The sequence below is a fragment of the Pezoporus flaviventris genome, unplaced genomic scaffold, assembly GCF_033815535.1.
Source record: "Pezoporus flaviventris isolate CSIRO_AGI_PZ_B2104156 unplaced genomic scaffold, CSIRO_AGI_Pfla_v1 ptg000047l, whole genome shotgun sequence".
NCBI classification, from domain to species: Eukaryota; Metazoa; Chordata; class Aves; order Psittaciformes; family Psittacidae; genus Pezoporus; species Pezoporus flaviventris.
Genome location: NW_026892595.1, coordinates 12,908,453 through 12,922,763, shown reverse-complemented (window position 1 = coordinate 12,922,763; position 14,311 = coordinate 12,908,453). Strand labels below are relative to the sequence as shown.

Genomic DNA, 14,311 nt, shown 5'->3' with positions numbered 1-14,311 from the left:
TTATGTGTTGCATTGTTCTGTGGTATGAAACTACAGCACATTATAGGACTAGTTCTATTTCTCTTGAATGCCATTTTTGGTGTAGAAATCTTACTTTCCTGTATAATGTCCTTTTTCCTGTTTTTGAAAGTAGCGCCTCTAAGCTTATCTCTTATGGAAGGAGAAAACCTGAAAGAATACAGAGTTTAAAAGAGAAAGCATCTTTAAAATGTTTCTTCTGAGCGGAATATATATTTTTATTTTTTTATGAAAAGTAGTAGGATTTCTATGAAGTTGTCTGTGAAAACTTATAAAGTCCTTATTTTATAGATTTGAGATTTATTTTTAAGTTTATTTGATCTTAGGAAAAAATAAGTTATCATAGTCATATCATATTGAGTTAATACAAAATACCATGCAACTGTTCAGTTTGAAAGATTTAAATCTTAATGTACTTCACTCACAAATAAAGTGTTTCTCTCTGCATCTCCCCCAAAATAAGTATATAGAATAGAATAACATAAATACGGATTCTTCACTGCGCAACCCATTTGTTCCCATGCAGCTTTTTGCATTCATCATTGTTTGTTCAATATGTGCCAACATAGGTTCCAGCTATCATGTCCATATCAGAGAAATTGAAATGTGAGGGATACTGACAGATCATTGGCTGCCTCTGGGCAGGACCAGTTCTAATTTTGTTGTGTGCACTATTACAACTTGCAACAATAAATTTGAAGAGACTGATATGTCAGAAATGTTGCCTTGCTCATTGAAGGTCCAGGGTTTTTCCTGGGGCAAAGTTAACTGGTCTTTTCTACAGTAGTTGACATCACTTATCTTTAAATTGTCTGTGGCTTTCCTTGTCTCCATGCTGTATGCCTGGAGGTATAAGAATACCAGAATTGCTCTGGTCTGTTTATCCACCCTAATGTTGTGCAAAAGAGGAACATTCAGTATTCTGTGCAAGAGGTACAGAACCTCCACATCATAAAACTTATGCTCTGAAATGTTACAAGAGTATGAGAGTAAAACTACAACATACTTGTGTCTGAAGGGGTACAAAAGCTTTTTCTTTGCTTTTTCTAGCTATTTGTAACTGATCTTATGTCTTTTTACCTCAAGGCTGATTGTGTTGTCATGAGAAACAATCCTGTTAAGGAAGCAGGGAAGTGGGCTGATGAGAGTTGTGATAACAACAGAGGATATATATGCCAAATTAATGCAGGTACTTGTCTTTTTAGTTCAATCAGACCTTACTTTTTTTTTCAGGGAATGGCTTGGGTGTGTGGATTTCAGCATTATTTTGCTTCCAATAAAGATACATCCACAAATTGTTTTTCAGGCAGGAACACAAAGGTCATGTGTGTCAGAGGTCTGGTTAGAGTCACTACTCTTAGCTGACCCTTCCCAGTAATGGCCATGTTCCTACCTTCCTGAGCTGGAATTTGCATCTGCATCTTTGTCTTTACTATGACCCTTGACATGATATTTGTACTATGATTTTTCTCTTACTCTCTGAACACATTGGCTTTCAAAAATGTTCTGGAAAGTACTGGCTTGTAAATGTAGCATAAAATGTCTGGAGAGTGACTGTAACTCACCCACACCAAACTTGAGCTAATCCACCTCCAAAAAGCAATGAAAACCTGGATTTAATTGTCTGATTTAAGGACTGATCTGTTGTGGAGTTTTTCTTTTCTCTGACCAAAAAAAAAACAAACCAACGCAAAATCCTTGGAAAACAGCACAGTCTCTGCAAAACATTTCTTTTGATGAAAAGATATTTTATTAAAGAACTTGTGACCTAATCTGACCCTAATTCATTTCAGTAATACTACTGGAGGATTATACAAAATGCTTCTTTACTCCTTGTCAAAGGTTGCTTTAAGATGCTCTTTGCCTTTCTACAGATTTGCAGTTGACTTTTACTAGTGATGCTGGCTTAAATAATAGTGTATCTAATCCATGCTGATTAAAAATTAGGGAACATGGAATCAAGAAAAAAGGCTTTTTGTTTAACTCTATTTGCAACCACAGTGAAATCACAATCCGCTTTTGAACAACTATATGAGTCTTTTTTTATCCTGTATTTTACAGATGCTGAGTTTCTGCCTTCTACAAGTTCATCCCCATCCAGCATTATGCGTTATGACAACAGTAGTTATTTGTTCATCCATACCAAAATGAACTGGGAGGATGCACGGAAAACCTGCAAACGTGATCAGTTTGACCTTTCCAGCATCTTAGACCCCTACAGTCATTCATTCCTGTGGCTAAAGATGTTAAAGTATGGGGTGCCTATGTGGATTGGTCTTAACAGTAATGTGGTACGAGTATCAACCTAATTGAACATGATGCCGCTTCTCTTATTGACAAATCAGGAGCTGAAAAGTCTTATTATATCTCATTACTTTAGCTTACTAGTTTTTGTCTTGGTCATAAATATTTTAGTGTACTGTCAGATTTACACGTAGGAATCCGACCTCTTTGATTACTCTGATTAAATTGTATATATTACACACATTTTTACACTTTTTCTGTGATATTACACTCTGTGCACTTCCAAACAAGATATTTTAGGCTAGCATCTTGAACTGGCTCTTTATATGTATATATAGTGTATTTGAGATAAAATCCACATACTTTAAGATGTACAGTAGAAACTATTCTAAATAACAAATAATTTTCAGAAACAGAATAAGGTGCTGTTGCTATGACTCTCTCAACTTTTTGAGGATAGTTAGCCAAATAATTTACTTGTTTACCTCATTTAATTTTATTTGTCTACCCTTTCCCAATTCTTTGATATTTTGATACTTTCTGGATGCTAAAATACACTACCCTTTCTCCTTGACACAAACACTTGTCCTGCATTCACTCCATTTGGCTGACCATATGACAGAAATACAAATGAGTGAACGTAACACACCACTTCCTAAGCCCCAAAAGATTCCCCTAATCTAACCAACACTACGATTCACTGAGTTCACCAGCTTTGATGGGAAATTATTAAGTTTTTGAATATACTGCAAGTTAAAATAATATACAGTACTTGAATTTTTTGGGGGAAATAGTACAAGAAGTAATCAGACTTTTGGTCCTACAAATTATTTTAAATGAAATTTTTATTAGTCCAAAATTAATATTTTGTTACATTCAGAATTAATTCAATGTCACTCTGCATTTCCTGTTGCTGAAAAGCATTTTTTCACTGGTGTATTTTTGGATGAGTAGTTGCTTGTCACAACAAGAGTTGAAAAGTTTCAGCCATTTGTATTTGTTGTTGATTTCTTAAAAAAACCTTCTAGCACAAGGTGCTGCATAGACAGACATTTGACCAGTGAAGGAATGGTTAATGCTTACATTTAATAATTTCTTCTGGTTTGTTTTATTCTCAGACCAATGGGCGTTACGAATGGATTGATAACTGGAGAATGAAGTATACTAAATGGGCTGAAGGGGAGCCAAAACAGAAGATAGGCTGTGTCTATCTCGACATTGCTGGAGCCTGGAAGACAGGATCATGCAATGAAAGTTACTTCTCTGTTTGCCAAAAAGCTGATGGTAAGAACTTGAATTTAACCATTGTAATTTCAATGATTATCTCAGTAGAGTTCATTGTGCTGTGTTATATATCTTCTGATATAAACTTAGATGCTGGGTTTTAGTTCAAGAGCTAAATTAATAAAATCATTAAAATTTATTTGGGTCAAATGTTTTAAAATGAGGGCAAACACATACTAAGAAAGAGCTAAGATGACTCTGAATGGCCATCACTTTGCATTGATAATCTCTGATGTATTTTGCAAAGCTTAGACTCACATTACTCTGCTATTAATTTTGATATTGAGCAAGCATGCAAGACCAAAACCTTTAGAAATCAAAAGGCAATGAATGCCAGGTAGTAGTCACACAGGTACAGTATTGAAGGGAGAAGAGCTTAATGACCAAGCCATATGTCGACACAAGCAGTATTTACCTATAACAGTTTTTCAGATTTTCCTTTTATAACTGAGGACAAACTACAGGTGGTATAGAAATCTTTAAGGATACTTCTTCAGGACGCCTTCTCTTTTGTTTTTGACCTCAAACTTCTGTTAATATCATCTGATAATGCCTTCTGCATTCCATGATATTAGGTCACAGCCCATATGGCCAAGTTCATATGGGCCCTAGTTCAGCATAGCAGTCAGGCATGAAAATATGTCTGTGAGTAAAGAGTTGAGCTGAGTTTAAGCATCTGTTAAAAGATCAAAGTATGCTGGAATTCTTAGCTAGATTAGATTTCTTAAGACTGAAGTTGCAGTACTTTTTATTCATAGATTTAGGATTTTCACATTATTGTCTTGTAGTAAGCAGTATGGACTACCAAGATTACTTTCTTTTTTTTTTTAAAGAACTGAGTGAGTTTTCACACATTCAGTTAGAATAATCTGTTAATGATAGAAGAATGCATAGGAAGCTGTTTCTTTAAATTTTGTGCTTTCTTCTTTTTAAACAGTTCAAGCTCCCACTGAGCCCCCTCAGCTTCCAGGAAAGTGCCCTGAATCAGAAGGACACAAGTCTTGGATCCCTTTCCGAGGTCATTGCTACTACATTGAATCTTCATCTACAAGAAATTGGGCCCAGGCTTCTTTAGAATGCCTTCGACTTGGTAAGTATTCGCCTTAACCAAAGAACACATTTTTCTGAATTGTTTTTCCTCTCTATGAAAATCTGAACTTATGCTGTGTATTTTTGTGATTTCAAGGATGGTCTGTCCAAGTGTTGGATAGGATATCTGTATCCAGTTATTGCCTTAATCTGGGAGGATATGGAAAATAGCTGTCTACCTGTTGACACACACTTTTATGTGTGTGGGACCAGGCATTAGAGGAGCTCTGTGGCCTGGAGCAGAGGTCACAAAAGTGGAAACTTTGTCCTTTGACAGGACAGGAGGTAGTCAGCCTTATCCACAGCAGGCACTAAATCTTATTTTAATGTCATTTTATACATTTATTCCTGATCTAATTTGCCCCTTCATTATTGTAGTTTTATACTACTGGAATAAAAGTTACAGCTTTCTAGGCAGAATATATTAGAAAACTAGGGTTGATGTGCTGTTTTCTTCTTGCAACTTCCTTTTCTGGGAAAGTAGTGTAAGATTTGTTATACTAGACTTCATATGTCATTAGTGTCTATAGCACTGGTAGCAACATGACTTAGATATCTAACCTGCCATCAGAGTACGCAGAGATCTTGTTCATGCTGCCAGTGACAAGGCTGAGAGTGTGTTCCCTGTAGGCACACACACGTACAATGCATCTATACATAATATATTCATGGCAGGCCACACAGGTCAGCACAGGTAGAAACAGAGAGCATTCACATGAACACAACCTGAACTAACACCTTTTATTATGTTCCCCTCTCTGGTTGATCAGGGTGAAAGTCTGTAGTGGGAATAGATACACAAATACAGTGTAGATCCCTCCAGCAGCTGGACTCAGACACTTAGTTTGCCTTGTAGCTGGCCTGTTGATCTCAGTGTCCTCAGTTGCTGGCAGCTGGAAATATGAGCTCTCATGGTCACCAGCCTGTCTCCTATTGCTGGTACACACCTGTCCCCACCACACACATACACACTGTTCCCTCCAGTTTGCCTGCCATGGTCTCACCTGTAGAGATACACAGGGACACACAGACATACAGAGCTAGCTGAAATTCCCCAGGTCTCCCAGTAGCCATCCCCTCCTTGGTCTCACCCTTAGAGATGCACATACACTAGTGGGTCTTATCCTTAGAGACAGCAGCTGGATGGGACTCCCCTGGTACCTCTGATAGCCAGCTCAGTTTGTGGTCACCCTTGGTGATACACACCTGGCTGACTAGGCTGACCTGATACTCCCTAGTGATGACACATTAACTTGTGTACCTGCACTTGCTCCAGTTGTGGCACCATGGACACAAGGGTCTCTTACTCATGGTCCCACTCTGTGAGGATGGAGGCAGGGACCCAGAGGTAGAGTGCAAGCTGGATCATTTATTGAACAGATTACACGGTATTTATATGCTTCCAAGCAATTAGCCAAGCACATCTGTGTTTGCCTTGCGGTTACATCAGGTGAAAGGTCTATCTGATTTTCTTATCGGCATCCTCTTTCCAGTTCCGATGTCCTTGTTCCTTGCCAGTTCCAACATCTTCCAAGTACCAGTCAGGGACAGGTCACTCTTCTCATGGTCACTCTTAATTGTCAGCTGTAGTTTCTCCTTCCCATGGTCTCTGACAGCTTTGATACATTCCAACCCCCACACCACTCCAGCTGGTGGTACTTAGACCCCCATGCACACACATGCACACAGAGTGAACAGTTTTCACCTGTGATAGTAATTAGCGTTTAATCAGAAGATAGGACTGTCTGCCCAGATCAGGTGCAATTGTGGCCAGACAGCTGTACTGACAAGAAAACTGTTTACACATTATCAGTCTTTTTATCCTCTTATCCCTCCGTTTTCCCATCCTTGTTCCTCGCAAATGATCTAGGTCCATCCCTCTCCCTGCCTTTGCTTCCTCCCCTAAGTCTGTGCAATCTTGAAATGCTTTTCTGCATCCCATCATGTGTCCCATAACCCTAGGCAGTAACACGCCTCAATCTGAAAGGAACTCTGACATTGTGCTGTCCTGATGGGTTTCATGGCTGGCCACTGTGGCTTAGCATGTCCTTCGACAGCCCTGGGAGGGGCCTGAGCAAGATGTTCTGAGTCTGTAATCTGTGTTCTTCCCCTGCCATTGCACCTCTTTGCTCCTCTGGGCTTGTGAAGTGTGGTCTTTGATGGGCTGATGGCTCCTGTGATGGGCATGTGAGTAGCCAGGGAAGAGGTCCCCTGTTTGCCATTGTCTCTCTGTGCTCCCTCATGGGTGTGTAGTAGAGCTTTTTATCACACAGCGTAACAGTAACCAAACATCTGATACTATTCAACAAAAGCGGAACAAGTAGAAAAACATAAAGACTACACTGAAAAAAGAGGAAGGTTCCATGTTCTTTTATGCTGTCCCTGCTTGCACTCTGGGTTTTGTTTGCAGTTGGACATTTTTCAATTATATCTTATCCATAGCAGAATTCCGAGCCATTGTAGGATTTATCAATAGCTCAGCAGTGATTCAAATGAATTTTATATTTGCATTCTCTGTAAGTGTGTCTTCCTTACCTGAGAGACAATAACTTCAAAAAATCAACAGCCAAATCAAAACAGTCAAGTGCCAAACACAGCTATTGGCTGGATGCCAGCTCCACATGAAAGACAACTGAAGGTGCCCTTTTTCTGGTGTTTAATGCCACTCCATACAAAGCCATGCAACTCATTCTGTCTGCTGGCTCTATGCTGTGACTTCTTGATTTTGCTAGAGCATCATACAGAATGAATCCCGGCAGAATGCCTGGTGGTGTGTGTATATAAATAACAGGGTACTATGCTAACTGGGCAGCAGATGACCAAGGTGATCTTTGTTTCTCTGGTGGCTACAAAGAAAATATAGGAAAATAAACAAGACCTGTTTAAAGAGTTAAACTAATGACTGTGCATTATAAATTTGGCAAAGTCTGTGCTATACATGAGCTATACGAAGGCTCAGAAAATATTTAATCATTAATGTGCAATGTCATATTGTGCACAGACTGAAGTTATACATGTTTTACTAAAAACTAATTAACTAATTTTTTTTTAGTGTGGGGTTTTTTGTTTGTTTGGGTTTTTTTTTTTTGTTTTCTTTTTGTTTGGTTTTAATGGTAACATATCAGTAGAAATTTATGCTGATTACAATGTTGGCCTGTTGTATTTTGCCTAGTATCATTGTTTAGTTATGTTGCTGTTTCCCAGTGGATGAGGAAACAAACTCTTAGTGCGTTGCCATGGAAATGATAAGAAATACATCAGCAACAATGCTAAAGTCCTTCATAAGATACTATCCAAAGTTAGTTTTTGTTTTGAACTTCAGACTCAGTTTGGAATTTGGCAAAATTAGACTGACATTTGACAGGACAATGAGAATGCTTTGTGCTAGAAGACTTATGTCTCCAAGAGGTTATTCTTTTTCTCTGTGTCTTCCAGGTGCCTCTTTGGTGTCAGTTGAAGACTCAGCTGAAGCCAACTTTCTGACATACACCATTGAGCCACTTGAAGGGAAAACATCAACTTTTTGGACAGGAATGTACAGAAATGTGGATGGTAATTTCTTTACATTTGACATCATTTTGCTTGATAAATAATAGTTACAAGCTGTTTGACCTGAGAGTTGAAGACTTCACATTATACTCCTGTAACTCATAAGAAGTGAAATCAGGGAAGTTACTATATTATCATCAGAGGGGAAGCTGGTGGATGGTAATCAAGCAATAAACAGTAATATATAACAGAAAGACCAGGTATGGAACTTTCATCTTAAAGCAAGAAAAATCTTACTCACAACAAAGTAAGGTGCAAATGTGCATATAACACAGTACAAACAGGACTGTGTTTGGAGTTGAGATGAAGTTTGGCTCTTCTCAGATGTGGAAGGGGCCCTAGCTTGATGTACTTGTCATTGAGATACTCCAGTTTTGGGGCTAGAGAGCAACGTGTCTAATATCACCTGTAGTCTTTGGAATGACTATCCTGGAATGACCAGTGACCCATCTTTAGTTACAGCAGGCCCTCAGAACAGCTTCACATTTAAAATAGAATTGTTTATTGCAAGTTTTTCTATTTTCTGCTTCACTGTAACAAAGGTAAGGTAAGAGAGAACAGGCAATAAGCTGCTTTAAGTAAATCTTAAATTTGCTGATTGTTGCTTTTTTCAATAGTACAATTAGTATTCAGTAAAAATCTGTATTTATGATAGACCTAAAAGTGCTACGGTCTTTTGGTGCTCAGACTAAAAGCTCCAGTGTCAAAGGCAAGACTGCAGAATTGTTCAGGTGATTTGGGGTGCAGTTTTCTTGAGTTTTGGAGGTTTTTTTTTTACAGCTGCCTGCTCAGCCACTTCAATGACAAACTAGTTGGGGAGAAGACAAGTATTCAAATAACATTACTCGAATCTTAACCAGGAAAGGGGAGTTTTCAGCAGAAGAGAAAGAATTTGAAGAGAGCAGTGATTTAGAAACATAACCCATAAGGAAAAGCTAATGTTTACTCATGTGGTTAATGGACACATAAAATGTGTTTTAAAGTTATGCAAGGGCAGGTGCAGAACAATACAGTTCTTAGACTGATCATAAACAAAGGGGTTGCTTCAGCAAGTAGATGCCATTATATTATTAGATAATGATTATAGTGATTTCAGCATAACTGCATAACTAAATTTCATATCTTTGGAAAAATTATTATGTCCTCTTTTTTTAAAAAAACAAAATGTGAAGAATCTCATAAGAAAACAAAACACAGCTTTCTTGCTGAGTCTAAGAATTTGCTTGTTTGAATACAATTTAAGAGTCACAAGGGGTAAATTTGTTCTAAATAAATAGCACTATTAAAAGAAAGAAAGAAAAAAAGGAACAGGAAGGAAGAATCAGAAAGTCCCGGCACCACTGAACAACAGTGATCATAAGATCCCTGAAGCAAATCTTTCAGAAGGAAAACCGTGTGAGTAAAGTCGGTGGAAAGGAGCAGAAACTAAAAACCAAATAGAATAAAATTGTATTTAGAAAGACTTCAGTGCAGGCTTTGAAAAGAGTAATACAAAACCTCCCTGCAAATTACTGAAATAAAGGGCTTTCTTGGAAAGATAAATTATGTTTTAACATCAGTTATTTTTATAAACGGAGTAAATAATTGACACTGCACCATTGCAATATATTGTTGGAGATACTTCTTTAAACTGTCTTGCCTTTGTAACATAATCCAGATTGACCTGCCATTTTCCAGAAACTGTTGTTATATCATTTGGATAAAAATGTAAGGGCAACGTGATGTGTCAGACCAAAAATTCAAATAGTCTTGTGACCTGTCTCCAAGAGAGGCCACATGTAGATTTCTCAGGAAGGCAATAAATGTGGAGTGGGTGTCAAGATGGAAATAAATACTATCTTGGTTTTATATATTCAATGTTTTTCCAATTAGGGGAATGGCTGTGGCTAGACAACACTGCAGTGAATTTTGTCAACTGGAATGCAGGAGAGCCTTCCCCTCAACAAAATGAACACTGTGTTGAAATGTATGCGAGCTCTGGGTACTGGAATAATTTCTATTGTTCTTCCTACAGAGGCTATGTTTGTAAAAAGCCAAAAAGTAAGTGCTACATTTATGAATTTGTTTTATGCATGGAGTACGCTCCTTGTGTGCTAGCACTGGTAGATGGCTGATGCACTCAGTGCATTTTAGCTGGGTGTTTTGAGGTTTTATAAATGCTGAGGGGTGCATGCCAACAAAAAGACAAGAGTAAGTAACTCTTTGAAAGTCCAAGTTCTGACCAGTGCTTAACCCCCTTCAGAATTGGCTTAAAAGATTGTGTTCCTATCTTAACTGTACCTAGTGTATACACTTACTAAGTTTGCCTGTTCTATATTGATAATTGTTGAGTAATCACAATGTTAGTACTGTGCCTTGCACACAAATTTGTCTCATCTATTTGAAATTACATTCCATAGGGTATACCCTCAGCTCAGCCCTTTGCTTATTTCCCTCTGGCAGTCTCATGTGCCTGCATTCTCTGAGTATGAAGTAGTTTCTGTGAATTGAGTATTTTTTAATTGTAAGTTAATGAATAGATTTGAACCTTTTGTCTCTGTGTTCTCTTTTTTTGAGAAGATACATGAATGAAAAGCAGAGCATATGCTAAACCGAAAGTGTCCTGAAATAATAGAGTGTGCAAATTTGACATTAAGGTCATCTAGTGCATATGAGTTCCTAATAATTTCTTCCAGCATGCATTGCATTATCAAAATGTCTTACTAGTATTTACTGAGAAGAGTGAAATGCCTATAGTAGCTGAAATATGCCCACTTCCTCTACGTACCAGAAATGAAATTCTGCTTTTCTTTCTATAAATTTGTTCTCATGCAAAATTATTCTTACTTACTCAGATGCTTGTAATGATGACTCTATCTTCTACGGGAAATACTGCAGAACTGTCAGATACAGCCATCTGTATGATTCAGAGTCTTAGTTGCCTGTGTTTTGCGATTAACAAACAAGAAAGCACTTTATTTTCATTCTCTATCCAGAAAACTTTTCTCTCATTCACTTAATATATTTTTCAGGATTAGCTTTAGCCTCCTGAGGTGGAACACCATGGAGTCAGCCAAATGCCAATGTCAATGCAAGGGCTAGACAGTTGCTTACTCAAGAACAGGGCACAGTTGAGTCCTATACTGTTGTAGAAATGCACCTTGGCTTGACACAGTTTTGTAAAGCTGCGATAATGCTCCATTTGCAGAATTGAAAAAAAAAAACCCAAACACCACCAAACTAAATGGCTATAGGCTAATAAATTAGGTGTTAAAAACACTATAGGCTATAGGCTAATAAATTAGGTGTTAAAAACACGATTTTACTTAGTAAAATATGGCTTATAGTTCTTGTTTTCTGAAGAGGCTGTAAATGCAAAACTGTGATTGAAGCCTTCCAATAGAATAGATGTAATTTTGTGTTCTATTTATTGAGGTAGTTTTTAAGACACTAATCTGAAATTTTGTAGCTGGTCTCTTTCATAAATAATCTAACTTTATTCCGTAAGTAAGGAGGTACTCCAAAGTACTGTTCAGTAGTTCAATAGGTGCTAGTTGGCTGTGCTAGAGATAGTAACTAGGTATATTCTAGGGGGAGAGGAACCTCAATCCATCCCAGTTCATCAGTTTGATGCCAGTGTCAGCAGTTGCTGCCCAGAGCCTGGAAAGGGGTCTCAGGTTCTTCCAGCAAGCCAGATTTCATGGTCCAGATATTAAATTTTAAGTGAGCTACAAACATTTTAGTTTGGATGTGATATGTGCTAAGACATTTTGGAGTCTGTGAGTGATTTCAGTTGCCTGTGTAGGTATGCCATGAAAGTCTCTTGGCAAACCAAATTTATTTTACTTGTTACGTTTTTATGAGATAACAAGTACTACATTTGTAATTATACTGAGGATTATGTTTGATCATCTTTGTCCTGAAGATGCTATGTAGATTTTCTTGTGGTTTTGTAGTGATGTCCATCTCCGTGGAACAATTTGATGATTCTTCTTTTCTGCTAGTATATATAACTAACTACATAGGAGACCAGAATACAGTAGACTAGGGTGCTGTGCCTTTTGATAGGCCAGATGTAGCTTTGCTTGGACTAAAACTAGGTGTTTTCAGTATGCAAGGTTGTGTATTATGTATTTATCTGAGTATGATGTTCAGTATTTTCCAAATGTAGAAAAAAAAAAATAGAAATAAAAACCAGAATAACATAATAACATAATTCTTTTCCAATGTTTCAAAATGCCAGCAATTGAAATGCCACCAGCAGCTGAAGTACCACCAGCTGAAATGCCTACAAAGGGTAAGAATATTGTCTTTCAAGTAGCAAAAATCTCATGTAATATCATAAACAGAACAAATCGTATTCTGTATTATGTCTCTGACATTTTCTGATATATCTATTTCCTAAGAGCATAGGATAAAATATCCTCTATTCAGTGCCCAAACACAGATTTAAAAATAATAATTTGTGATGTATGCAGTGTTAAGATTAAAAATCAATTAATTTGCCTGTCATTATTTTGAAACAAATGGAATGCTTTTGCTTAAAGGATCATGCTTTCTAAAGAAATTGTTTCCAGTAATCAGATAAAGAGTATGTGGTGTCCTCTTGATTTCTTTGTATTTGTTTTCAGCAATGACGAAGGACAAGAAGACTCCTGCATTGAACCACGGTAAAACAGGAATTGTAGTTATTGTTGTCATCCTCATCCTAGTTGGAAGTGGCCTTGCAGGTTATCTCTTCTACAAAAGAAGGAAGAATCGCTTGTCAACAAATGACAGCTTTGAGAACAATTTGTATTTTAATAGTGATGCTGTTCCTGGAACTAGTGACACGAAGGATCTTGTGACCAACATAGAACGGAATGAACATGCAACACTTTAATGTAATGAAATGAAATGCAATGTAATATGTAATGTAAAATGTAATGTAATAAAATAAAATGTGCCTTGTTTTAATAAAATTATGCAACTAGATTTAAGCCAAAGCCATTTTCTCATGTGCAAATACCGCATTAGCCAGTTGCAGTGTGTGCGTAGTTATTTACAGCAGTTACTTTATTTTGTAACCATTGTATCATGTGTAAGATTTCAGATATCCTGATTTGATGGCCCACACTGGTGGGTGGGTCTTAAGGAAAGAGATAACACTGACTAGTTATTAAATGGAACAATAGAAATGGATGCAATAAAGGAAGTAAAATGTAGACAGATCCACTTGAGAAGGCTCTCAAGAGTTGAAGTTTCTGCGGCAGATTTATTTCCAGCCATGCTAATGCACAGATTCTCCATGCTATTCAACAAACATCTCTAATTCTACCATATTTCAGGCATTGCTAGGGATTCAACTACAGGGGTAGTTACTGGATGACAGTTTGTGTTCAGGCACATCCTCTTTGAACCACATAGAGAAAAAATCCTTTTCTGATATAATTTCAGTTCCCACAATTACACACATCCCAGAGAACCAAGTAGGTAGTTCTTGTAGTTTCTTTATTCTAAAATTTAATCAGGTAAAATCTGGGGACAGGTTGCTGGAGTGGAAAGTGTGGTTGGCGTTAACTGCCAGTGTTCTGGCTGCCTGCAAGTTGATTGGTCTGAGGGAGGTAATGAAGGTGATGACAAAACTTCTTTCTTTACAGGACAGTTACCGAGGAGAGGGAGGAACGTTACTTCTATGTGTTCAGAACTTTTACAGGAGTGCTGGACAGGTGTTAGGGTGATCACACACTGGTACTGTTCTCCTGTAGCCTCTCAATACACAGCATAAGTTTGTGGGGTGTGTGCTGAAGTCAAGCATAACTTATCTTTACCAGTGTATTAGCTACTACTGATTTTATTTCCTTTCTAAAATGGCTGGATCAGTTACCAGTTATGGAAATCTTAGACTCCCCAGGGTGGAGTTAATATGCATCTTTGTAAATCTTACAAGATGCAAATCCTGCATGAGTCCTCACTTGCATACAAAGGTTTACAAGGTTTGTTTTAATAGTTTCAGATTTTGTTCTGTGAAATAAAACAGTAACTAGCTTTGACTTTTTAAACAATTTTTTTTTTTTTTCATTTTATAGTCATGTCTATATAAGACTGTAACAATAAAATTAAAAAGGAGATGTTACAACTGGGGAGATTTTCCATCTGAAGTTGTGAT

At 37.4% G+C, this 14,311-nt stretch overlaps 1 protein-coding gene across 4 annotated transcripts in view; it reads left to right on the top strand.

The window, feature by feature from the left end:
• LOC133276939 (macrophage mannose receptor 1-like) overlaps positions 1–13,385 on the top strand; it is a 60,485-nt gene extending 47,100 nt beyond the window's left edge. For all 4 annotated transcript variants that reach the window (XM_061468313.1, XM_061468312.1, XM_061468315.1 and 1 more), the window contains 8 exons: positions 1,105–1,207; positions 2,080–2,309; positions 3,381–3,546; positions 4,484–4,636; positions 8,071–8,187; positions 10,057–10,224; positions 12,407–12,460; positions 12,795–13,385. In XM_061468313.1, the coding sequence (XP_061324297.1) occupies positions 1,105–1,207; positions 2,080–2,309; positions 3,381–3,546; positions 4,484–4,636; positions 8,071–8,187; positions 10,057–10,224; positions 12,407–12,460; positions 12,795–13,045 (1,242 nt within the window). In that variant the 3' untranslated portion in view covers positions 13,046–13,385. The remainder of the gene's footprint in view (positions 1–1,104; positions 1,208–2,079; positions 2,310–3,380; positions 3,547–4,483; positions 4,637–8,070; positions 8,188–10,056; positions 10,225–12,406; positions 12,461–12,794) is intronic.
• The last annotated feature ends 926 nt before the right edge of the window (positions 13,386–14,311 follow it).